Genomic DNA, 11637 nt, shown 5'->3' with positions numbered 1-11637 from the left:
ATAATAACAATATCAAAAAACAAAACAAATCATTGTCTTCATAATAATAATAATAATAATAACAATACCTGTAATAACAACATTGACAGTAACAATAGCAATCATAATCATATCGATAATAATAGTAATAATTAGGAATCGTTAAAATGCTATGACGAAAGGAGAAGCGATGGAGGAAGAGCACCACAGGCAGTGTGTCTGTTTGGGGGGTTGGGGAGGGGGGGGGGGTCCCCTAAACTGCTGCCTGACATGAGGTAAAAAAACAAAACAAAGAGTCACGAGGAAAAATCAGTCCTCCCTCCTTCTATTCCAGCTGACCAGAGAGAGAGAGAGAACACAGAGGATTGAGAGACACACAGGGACTGAGGGAGAGGTGAGATACCCATCCCTGCTCACCCCTCTCTCTCCACCACTCTACAGTGCCAGTCTGTGTAGGTTTCGCCCGTCCATCTGTCCGTCTGTCTGTCCTCACACAAAGTGCCTGTAGGGCCCAGTGACCTGGGTGAAGGCGTAGGGGGACACAGTGACAGTGGAGGTGGTGTGCATCGTGGGGGCGTGCCGCGTCACGGGCCCCTCTCTCTTGTCCTTGGTCTGGCCTGGTCCCGGACTAGCCCCTGCCGCCGCCCCCGCCGCCCCGTACTTGCGCTTCTTGCCGTAGGCCTTGATCTCCTCCTGGGAGAGGCCCAGTAGAGCGGCCTCCTGCTGCCTCTGCCGCGCCCGCTCCGCGTGCACCTTCATCTTGGCCTCCCACACGGCCAGGCCGTGGACGGGCTGGTTCAGGTTCTTGTGCTGGTAGAAGACCAGGGAGATGCGCGTGGGGTGGGAGCGGTCGGGCCTCTTCAGCGGCGTGGTGGCATGCAGCTCGCGCCGGGCGCACTCGATCAGGATGGAGCCATGGGCCGGGGCCACCGCCACGCCGCCGATGTTGGGGTCCAGGAAGTTGTGTTCGCTGTCCGACCAGTACTCCTCGTCGCACGGGTCCCCCCTCTGGCTCTCGGCGTCGCTCTCCGTCCGGTTGGGGTCCCAGCAGGCCTGGGGATCCGGCGGCTGCAGGGCGTCGGGGAAGAGGCGCCCCTCCGGGGCCGGGGACGGGGTTCCGGCCATGGAGCCTCCGCACGACTTCCAGGCGTTCTCCTGGAGCCCCAGCGGGGTCGAGCCTCGACTCTCTCCCGCCTTGGGCCACATCTTGTCGGGGAAGCCCCCTCCGGCTGGGTTGCCGTACCCCATGGGCCAGGCCTTGGGCTGGGGGCTGGGAGCGGGGCTGTCCCAGTGGCGGGGGGTGCCTGGGTGTGGGGAGGGAGAGGGGGAAGGGGCGACCTTCAGGGAGGGTGATGGGGAGGGGGCGGGAGAGGCCATAGGGGTGTTTGGACCGGGGTAAGTGTTCCACTGCTGCTGCTGCTGCTGCTGCTGCTGGGGGTAAGGGGAAGACTGTAGGGAACGCTGGTGGAACTGCTGCTTGTCTGGAGTGAAGGGAGAGTCTGGAGGGCCTGGTGGTTTGGGGTTACTGTCCCAGCTTTTCGGCATCATGCTGCCGTTGGGTTTGTGCCCGGGCCAGGCCTCGGGCTGCAGTGTGACGCTGCCAGTGCCCTCGTCCACGGGTACGTCCATGGGCTCCTGCTTGATGACAGGGGTGCCTCTGTGGGAGGCCAAGGAGGAGGCCGAGGGTGGCCGCGATTGGCCGAAGTCCGGAGGCTGGTGAGGGTAAGCGCTGCTGCGTTGGTTGGCCGCGTCTCCGTGCTGCTGCTCGGGGTGGCCGGGGTAGGAGTGAGCCAGTCTGGCCTGGAGACTCTGGACGTCTGGCTTCTTGTCCACGGGGGGAGGAGGAGCAGCCTTGGCTCCGGGACTGGCTTTGGGCCAGTTGGAGTCGTTCTGGCCCTCGTAGCCGAGGAGCTCTGGGGGGAAAAGTGCATTGGGAGGGTAGTTGTAGTACCCGTAGGGCAGTGCCGGAAGATTGGGGTGGTAGCCGTTGACGGGGCCGGGTGCAGGGGGCTGGCCGTTGGAAGGGAGGCCGGGACCCCTTGCATAGTAGCCAGGGTAGGAGTAGACGTTGTAGGGGTCCGCCTGGCGGTAGCTGCTCAGGGCTCCGTTGAAGGGCTGGAGGCAGTCCACAGGCTCCTTCTTTATGGTTGGCTTCACTTCCTGTTTAGGGATCGCTAAGAAGAGGACAGAGAGAGAAGAAGAGTAAGATGTGTGTCGATCACCGGTGCTTCATTCTCATCTGTCCTTGTCCTAACATTGTTCTAATCTGATGTTTTATAATGAGTGGACCACAGGAAGATTAGTGGTGACGTTGGTTGGCAGCTAATAAAGAATAAAAGCCATAGAATTGCTGAATAAATACCCTAGAAACACAGCGTGTTCACTGTAACGGTCAAAGGTCACATCTCACCTTTATTATTGCCTTGCTGGGGGTGAGGGGAGCCAGCGTGCCGGACCTCCGTTTTGACGACCGCGGTCTTCTCCGGCGTCTCTCCCGACGCGGCCGCCTTCTCCTGCTGCTTGCCTTTCTTCTTCTCCGAGGCGGCCTTCTTGGCCTCCAGGCGGCGCTGTCGGCAGGACTTGGCCGGCTCGGGGAGCTTGCGGACGGCGCGGCGGAAGTTGTCCAGCACCTGGATGGCGCCGGACTTCATCTTCTGCCGCTGGCCCTCCTCGCTGCCGTGCTCGTCGGTGAGCGAGACCTTGTAGAGGGGCAGCACATGGAGCTGCTCGTCCTCGGGGATCTCCCCCACCTTGCGGTTGTCCTCTTTCGTCAGGGTGCACACCTGGGAGAGAGGCGGTGGTGGGGGGGGGGAAGGGAAGGGGAGAGGAGAGAAGAAGAAGGGACAAGGTTTAGTGTCTGCTGAGTCATCGTGGCGGTGACCGGGCAGGGGGACGTTGTACTGCGGACACACACACAAGTCTCTCTGGCAACTACCCCCCTGAGAAACAGACGAACAACCTAAGAACAACATAGACATGCACAGATAGAGTGAGAAGGAGCGAGAGAGAAAGACAGACAGAGAGGCAGACAAACAGAGAGACAGATGGACAGAGAGAGACAGACGAACAGACGAGAGAAAGAGAGCGTGAGAGACAGAAAGAAAGAGCGCGAGAGAGCAAGAGAGAGAGACAGAAAGAAAGAGAGAGAGAGAGAGAGCAAGAGAGAGAGAGAGAGAGAGAGACAGTAGGTGTCGTACCACGGTGCAGCCGTTGTAGAGGTTGTGCTGGTCCTTGTGAGCGTGGGCACAGAAGTCCATGCAGGCGGTGACCCCAGAGAAGGGCCTGCCCTCCTTCAGCCCCAGCCTGCAGTCTGGAGCCGCCGACTCGTTCTGACACTGGACACACACACACACACACACACACACAAGGGGAACAGGACGGGTCATACCCTGTACGACAGCTAGCGAAACACCGTGCTATACGCTTAGAAGAATAAAGCTTCTAGTTAGTACCGAAAAACGTGTTGAAACCTTTCCACAGAGGGTTCTGAATGGAAGCGAGCCAAGATGTGTTTTTCAAAGGGTTCCCCTACATGGTACTAATGAAGGTCAAAACCAAGCTTGGCTGTTCTGACAGCGTTCTGAATGGAGTAGAAGTAGTACTCCACAGCAGAAACTGGACTGTGGACATTATTCACCCAGACAGACAGTGAGGGGTCCCTTCCCTGGACTGTGTACCCTACTCCCTGTAACTGGAGCTGGGGGGGAGGACAGGGTCACAGGCCTCTGCAGTGGCTGGTGAGTTACTGCTACAGCCGCTACACCAGGCTGCAGGGAGGTACTACTGCTACAGGCTACTACAGGCTGCAGGCCACACACACACACACACACACACACACACACGTAAAAATGTGTGTGTGTGTGTCTGTGTGTCTGTGTGTGTGTGTAGCCTGTAGCCTAACTACAGTAGCAGTAACTGCAGGCCTGTGTGTGTGTGCGTGCGCGTGCGTATGTGTGTGTGTGTGTGTGCATGCAGGTCTTACCTGGTTACTGTAGGCCTGTGGGGCCAGCTGTTTGTACAGGGGAGCCAGCTCTGTGGCCAGCGTCTGGAAGTTATCCCTGAGATGATCCTCCTGAGAGAAGACACAGCACGAGCACAACAGGTCAGGGCAACACAACACAGCACCACATGAAATAAAGTCTGAAAAAAACTGAGGCAAAGAACTAAGACTTTAATAGTGTTGACATGTCAGCTTTTCAACGTCTTAAAGGGACACTTTGCAACGTTGTAACCTCATCTTTGTTTTATCGTGACGTTAGAATTATAAGGTTCTATCTCCATTTTTGTAAAAAAAATAGTTTTTTACATAATCTGATCCATTAGGTGTTTATTAATGCCTGTGTGGTGTTATTTTTAAAATGCTGACATTTTTGAGTTAGTAATTCATAAAATCCAATGGTTCCATCTCACAAAACATAATGGAATGTAAAAACAACCCCAAAAAGAAAACATGGCGAGGTGTTTCCTTTAAAACGGTTGCAGACCACCACATGCTCACCTCTTCGGGGCGTTCTCCTTGCAGTCTGAACTTGCGGGGTATCTTGCTGCGTGCGTACTTGCAGCCGTTGAAGTACATGCTCCAGGAGCAGCCGAAGGAGAAGGAGGCGCCACAGCTGTCGGGGTCCTTGCCTTGGCACGCACACGTACGGCTGCAGGGGGCGCCAGAGAGCACAGTCGCAGTCAGCGCTCCATTCAAGTCCATCAGCCCCAAAACAATATAGAATCTGTCCAGGTACTGCGTAAGGCCTAAGCTCTTCACTTTATAATAACAATAATAATAATAACTTTATTTGTGTAGCGCTTTTCCTACAAACGCTGCAGCTCAAAGTGCTCCAATCATTATATAATCTTAATTATTTAAAGGCATTTAGTCATTTAAAGGCAATGATTTTAAGTTCATGCTACTGTGGCAGGTGGTATGCTACTACGGCTGCCTTGTGACACATGTGACATGGTAAGCTTACGATGTCAAAGGCCACAAGCGTGTTCTACTACGGCTGCCTTGTGACACATGTGACATGGTCAGCTTACGATGTCAAAGGCGACAAGAGTGTTCGGCGCATGGGGGGGGGGGGGGCAGCGAAGGAGGGGGGGGGGGGTACAGCCCCGTCACTCACTCGTCATTGAGGCCGCAGCGGCGGACGGTGGGGTTGCCGAACTTGGTGAGGGTGGTGGAGAGCTCGCGGTACAGCTTGTCGCCGAGCCCCTGCGGTACGCCCTCCCACGCCATGATGAGGATGATGATGTGGGCGTTGGCACAGTGGTGACCCGCCCGGTGGCGCACCAGACACATAAGCTTCTCCGTCACGCTGCCACGGCGAATCACCTGGGAGAGGAGGAGGAGGAGGAGGAGGAGGAGGGACAGGGGGAGAGAGAGAGCGGCGGGACAGGGGGGAGACAGAGACAGTAAGAGGGTGAAAGTGTTTCGAGAGAGAAAGGGAAGTAGAGAGAGAGAGAGAGAGAGAGCGAGAGGAGTTAAGAGCTAGACTTTACCCTTCTTGTCTCCACCCCCCTCCACACCCCCCCCTCACCCCCCACCTCATGTCTACCAGCCACTAATGGCCTCTAAGCATGGTGGTTGTTTCTGAATCCATAAAGCCATTAGTAGGGTGTCTGAAAGGGTGTGGGAGGGGGGGAGGGAGAGAGGAGGGGGGCAAGGCCACCAGCTGGGAGGGGGGAGGGAGGGACCCCCCCCCCCGCCCCCTGCTGTTTTACACTCTGCAAGGTGTCTCCATCTCACACCTCGTTTACTGCCTGCGCCTGTAACTCTCTCCTGATTGGCTGGCAGAGCTGTCAGCACAACGTCTCTCTCTCTCTCTCTCTCTCTCTCTCTCTCTCATTGGTTAACTCGTGTCTCTCGGGGGTGTGCAGCAGCAGCGTTCGTTTTGGTTTCAAACGTCTGAGAACATCGACAGCAGACGACGCAAATCTGACGACAGCCTGACGCTCCCAAAGGAGTGGCGGTGGCCTGTACTTGGGGTTTTGCACGTTACGTGGAAAACCTTTTTGTGTGGGATTCGTAGGGGGGGGGGGGGGGGGGGGGGGGAGAAAGTGTGTTGAGTGGGGGGTTAGGTGGAGTTGGTCGTGCCGGGGAAGGAGGAGGGGGGGGGGGATGAGGTGGTTTGCTGGTACTCACCCACTTGGCGATGGGACATCCCCGAGAGCTCTTCCCTTCCCGGCCCGTGTAGAGCACCTTCTCGATGCGTACCGCTTCCCCCTTCTCTCCATACCTGCGCACAGGAAAACAAGAGTTGGAGGTGAGCAGGTATGGCAGTATAGTATCTTCCAGAGCAAAAAGTGCCTTATCGAGTTTTCAAATGCGTTGGGATACTGTGAATATCCCCAGAATGACAATTTGGTTCGTTCTGCGCTGGACCGTGGTGTTACCATGGTGATACACGCCAACGTTTGGACCCTGTGTGAGTTGGACACGGGTCCAGAGAAACCTCATGAAGTCCGCCCACAGCCTCGCCGCCCTCCTGGCCAGCAGCCTCTCGCACGCCTCTGTTGATATTCACAGAGGCATGACACTTACAAACCACGCCCAATATAACCATCCCAAAAAACACAGTCAGCCAGTATGTGTGTGTGCGTGTTGTTACGGTCTCCTCCCTCCACTGCTGTCTTGTTCTGATTGTGTTGCAGGATGGCAGTGGGGAGAGGAGGCCTGATTGGCTGATGTAGCACACCTGTACCTATTTAGGTTGTGCATTGGGGATCAGTCCCTCTCTCTCTCTCTCTCTCCATACAGGTTATCCTTTTTTGACTCCTTTGTTAGTGGCAACGTTTTGTTCCTTTGTTTACACCTTACAACATTCCACATTACAGATCACTCACCCACACCCTACACAACTGATAGACTGACTATCACATCCCATTTCTAAATTACTTATTTTCTTTAGTTATTAATAAAATAATCATTTACCTTTACCCTCGACTTGTCTCCCTATTTTGTCACTTTCTCTGAGCCGGGTTAGTGACAAATGGGGGCTCGGCCGTCGGATTTAGTTGTTGTAGGACCTTTTGTTGTAGTTTGGTTAGCGCTCTTTTGTTTCACTGTTTGATAGTTTCAGTGATTTGGGTTGGTTGATTTTTGGTTGGTTCTTTGTTAAATTGGTTAGTTCGTTGGTTCGTTGTTCTTTGGTTGGTTCTTTGTTAAGCGCTAAAAAATTTGGGAGATAAGTTGGGTATTGTTTTGTTGATGCTGTGGCATCTTAGTTACCTTTCTGTTGTGATTTGTGCCAACAGTTATTTGTGTTTGTTTGTGTGCTGGGGGAGAGAGAGGACTACGGTTTGTCTCCAGACACTTGCCCAGGCTAGAGACGCCATTTGCTCTACTATCTGTTGGGACACCTAGGTAGGAGTGTGGTTGTTCCTTGTGCAGTGGTGAGAGATTTAGGAGCTGATGCCTTCTACCCCATGGTAGGCATAGCGGCGTATTTCCTTTGGGGAGTGCGTTGGGCTTTTGTTGTTTTTTAAAATTATTTTTGTGTGGTAACCGTGGCTAGAGCAGTGGTCTCGGAGGCATCGCCGTAGCACGGGGGAGTGCGCCAGCGTGCTGGTTACTTGTTCCGTGTTAGCGGTATTGAGTGCGTAATTACCCACCACGAAGCCACACGAAGACTACGAAGACTAGGGTTGAGCTATCTAGGATTTGGGGAAGCTCCGTTAAATATCTCCATTGCTGCGCTCGGTGCGACTGCGACTGCTACTGTTTTGTGTGCTTCAACAGGTGGGGAGGCATTTGTTGTTATAGTAGTTACGTGCACATTAATCATGGCTTCTATTGTCGAAGAGTTCATGCAGAAACCATCAGTGGAGTTGTTAGAGAGATGTGGTAAGGACCAACTTTTGAAAATCGCGGAACTCCATAAGATTGAAATAAGTAAAACTGTTAGCCGTCTCAAGGAGACTTTAAGAACGGTCGTGATGGACAATCTGATTCAAGCTGGTATCCTGTCCCAACTCCCGTGAGTAGTCATTTGACTTTTGACCAACAGAAGGAGTTGTTGTTGTTGCAGCAAGAGCATGAGAAAAGCAAGCAAGAGCATGAGAAAAGCAAACAAAATTATGATAAAACTGTTCAATTGGAGATTGAAAAATCCGTCAGGATACAGAACGTGCTAAATTAGAATTTCAATGGGAGCATCTTAAGTTAATTAAAGAGGGTAAAGATGTCGGGGTTTTTTCTCTCTATGATTCCGACCCCGCTAGGGAACGTGTGGGTCCCCATTTTGATATTGTTAATAACCTAAAACTTGTGCCTAAGTTCAATGAGCGAGACCTTGACTCGTTTTTTTTACTATTTGAGCGAGTGGCTGAGGTTAGACGTTGGTCTGATTCAGACCGCATCTTGCTCCTACAGAGCGTGATTACGGGTGGAGCCCAGGAGGCCTACTCTGCTCTAAGTAGGACTGAGGGACTATTCCTTAGTTAAAGCTGCAATTTTGCGTGCTTATCAATTGGTTCCGGAAGCGTACCGCCAACGTTTTAGAACTGCAAAGCGGCGTAACGAGCAATCTCATGTTGATTTTGTCTGTGAGTTGACGTTACAGTTTGATCGGTGGTGCTCTGCCTCATCTGTTACCAGCTATGAGGAGTTGTGTCAGTTAATTGTGTTAGAGCAGTTCAGAGATTCTGTTCCTGAGCACCTTGCTGTATATCTTGGTGAACGCGAGGTGTGTACAGCTTCTGAGGCAGCAGAGTTAGCTGATAACTTTGTTTTGACGCACAACGGCAGGTTGGGGGAGCTACGTGCTCGTGACTGGGGCCGCAGTGAGAGGCGGAGCTCATCTGGGTTTCGTCCTGTTAGTTTTGAGGCGAGGAATGAGACCCCATCCTTTAGATTTGATAGAGGCTCACAAGGAAGAGGAGCCTGTCGCTACTGCCGGGGGGGAGGTCACTGGAAGAATGAGTGTCCTGTCCTTCAGGGCAAAACCAGGTCTTTTTCTGGTCCTGAGGTAAAATCGGTTGTGCTAGCAGTTACTGAAGATGCTTGGTCTACCCCCAGTTTGTCTTGTGTGCAGCCAGATGAGAAATCTCTGGTTGTTTCAAATTATGCACCTTTCATTACGAATGGTTTTGTGTCTATCCTTGGGAGTGGGGAAAAGGTTCCAGTTAGGATATTGCGTGACACTGGTGCGTCTGAATCTTTTGTCCTGAAATCTGCCCTGCCATTTTCCCAGCTATCTGATACAGGTGACAGTGTCTTGATTAGGGGAATTGGACTTAACACTTTGTCGGTCCCATTGCATAAGATTGACCTCTTTTCAGACCTGGTACAGGGTGAAGTTGTTGTGGGGGTGTGTGCATAATTTGCGTGCATGTGCTTGTGTGTGTGTGCGTGTGTGTGTGTGTGTGCTTGTGTGTGCTTGTGTGTCTGTGCGTGTATGTGTGTGTGCCTGTGTGTGTGCTTATGTGTGTGTGAATGTGCGGGTATGTGTGTGTGCGTGTGTGTCTGTGTGTACGTGTGCTTGTGTGTGCTTGTGTATCTGTGCATGTATGTGTGTGTGCTTGTGTGTGTGTGCTTATGTGTGTGTGTGCATATGTGTGTGTGCTTGTGTGTGCCAGTGTGCGTGTGTGTGTGTGTGCTTATACGTATGTGTGCGAATGTGCGCGTATGTGTGTGCGTGCGTGTTTGTGTGTCTGTGCGTGTGTGTGTGTGTGTGTGCGCCTGTGTGCGTTTGTGTGTGTGCGTGTGCTTATGTGTGTGTGAACGTGCGCGTATGTCCCTGTGTGCGTCACATCAGATGTCCCGCTCACAGCTCAACCTTTCCCCCCGCCTGCATCATACCTGTCATTCTGATCATGCGTCCCCCTGAACGGGCCTAGCCCGGCTAACACATGTGGTTCTGGTGAATGAGAACCCATTCAGGGCCCGCGAGGCGGTGGGAGGGGAGCGGGCTCTCTCTCCACAGGGGTGGGCCGCGAGGGGGTCAGAGGTGGAGCGGGAGGTCAGCCAGGAGACTATGGAGGGCTTTAGTTCTTACGTCACCTCTCAAACAAACAAAGGGAGCCACCCCCCCTCCCCCTCCCACCCTACCCACAACACCACCCCCCACACACACTCACTCTGCCCTCTCAAGCGACTGATGAGTCACCGCTCTAAAGAAACAGAAATGCCTCTCACAATATGACCAGTCACTCCCCCTGGCTTCAGCCCGTAGCCCACCACACGTGAGGACCCGGGAGGTCGACCATGTTGAATCCGCAAAAGGCCAATGAGATACTCCTGTCTGCTCCTACAGAGCCTGACTCTTAATGGCAGTGAATTGGTAAATGACGATTGAAATGAAAAGGATTTCTGTTCCGATTTCTGGAAGCCAATCTCGTGTTTTGGAGCCTTTTGTTGTGTATGTAATATGCCCCAATCACTTCCCATTGTAGGCTCGTGCAGGGTAATCACTGGTGCCGGTAAGTTGCTCAAAACCAAGCGAATTCACCACATCAGCAGTCAGAGTCTGTACCCGTCTAATAATAATAATAATAATAATAATAATAATACATTAGACTTATATAGTGCTTTTCTAGACACTCAAAGACGCTTTCCCGTGTCTAAGGCACGCCATTGACATCCAAATTTGAGATTTTGGTTCCAAACATCTGAACGTATCTTTTAAGTGAATGTTTACTTCCCTCTCTCTCTCTCTCTCTCTCTCTCCATCGCTAAGGGATTAACACACATCTCCGCTTTCTCTCACTCATCGCCTCTCCTCTCTGGCGTCTCATTCCCATTCCCTTGTATCTCTTCTCTTCCTATCTTCCTCTTCTGATGTTCCTATCATCCATCTCTTCCTATCATCCATCTCTTCCTATCATCTCATCTGTGCCTAGCTGAACCCTTCCCGTTCTGCTGATACTGATATTTCCTGTTCCATCCTATTGGATTCTGGGTCAGGGATTCCCTGGGGACAGGATCAGAGGAGTGGGGGAGGAGGAGGGGCGGGGTGGGGGGAGAGGAAAGGAAAGGAAAGCAAAGCAAAGCAAAGCAGAGGGAGAGCTGGGAAGAGTGATGCTAGCTCACAGCTGTGAGTGGGTTTGGTGCCAGGGCTCCAGCAGCCCTACACAACCTTCTGTTCGAGAGAGAGAGAGAGAGAGAGAGAGAGAGAGAGAGAGAGAGAGAGAGAGAGAGAGAGAGAGAGAGAGAGAGAGAGAGAGAGAGAGAGAGAGAGAGAGAGAGAGAGAGAGAGAGAGAGAGAGAGAGAGAGAGAGAGAGAGAGAGAGAGAGAGAGAGAGAGAGAGAGAGAGAGAGAGAGAGAGAGAGAGAGAGAGAGAGAGAGAGAGAGAGAGAGAGAGAGAGAGAGAGAGAGAGAGAGAGAGAGAGAGAGAGAGAGCAAGGGAGGAAGGGAGTGTCAAAGAGAGTTCTGGTTTGGGAGAAATAACCAGGGGAGAGAGGCTCATCGCTTTCATATGTCTCAAACGCCTTTTTTGTTTTGGGGTCGTGAGGTTTTTCTGTCTCTTCCCTCTGGCCTAGTCCAGATGTCTCACCTGGACTCCATCAGCTCTCGTATGGAGGCCACAGTCGGCCCGGAGCCCAGGTGGTTGTAGTAGGGGCCCTCGTCTTTCTCCAGGATTTGTTCTATGAGGGAGAGAGAGAGGAGAGAGAGAGAGAAAGAGAGAGAGAAAACACAGAGGTCAGGGTTAGACATGACCTCCATA

The 11637-nt window shown here is 52.7% G+C and overlaps 1 protein-coding gene across 1 annotated transcript in view; it reads right to left on the bottom strand.

Moving 5' to 3' along the window:
- Positions 1 to 468: 468 nt before the first annotated feature.
- Positions 469 to 11637, bottom strand: part of tet3 (tet methylcytosine dioxygenase 3) — a gene marked incomplete at its 3' end in the record, with an annotated part of 51858 nt that continues 40689 nt past the window's right edge. The window contains exons 6-13 of the mRNA XM_080531559.1: positions 11467 to 11557; positions 6116 to 6209; positions 5097 to 5305; positions 4478 to 4628; positions 3962 to 4051; positions 3177 to 3314; positions 2390 to 2762; positions 469 to 2153 (exon numbers count right to left, since the gene is read on the bottom strand). Of these exons, the coding sequence (XP_080387685.1) occupies positions 469 to 2153; positions 2390 to 2762; positions 3177 to 3314; positions 3962 to 4051; positions 4478 to 4628; positions 5097 to 5305; positions 6116 to 6209; positions 11467 to 11557 (2831 nt within the window). The remainder of the gene's footprint in view (positions 2154 to 2389; positions 2763 to 3176; positions 3315 to 3961; positions 4052 to 4477; positions 4629 to 5096; positions 5306 to 6115; positions 6210 to 11466; positions 11558 to 11637) is intronic.

This window comes from Nansenia antarctica (genome assembly GCF_963989245.1).
Source record: "Nansenia antarctica genome assembly, chromosome: 5".
NCBI classification, from domain to species: Eukaryota; Metazoa; Chordata; class Actinopteri; order Argentiniformes; family Microstomatidae; genus Nansenia; species Nansenia antarctica.
The sequence above is the reverse complement of the archived record's forward strand: the minus strand, read 5'-3'. Positions and strand labels throughout refer to the sequence as shown.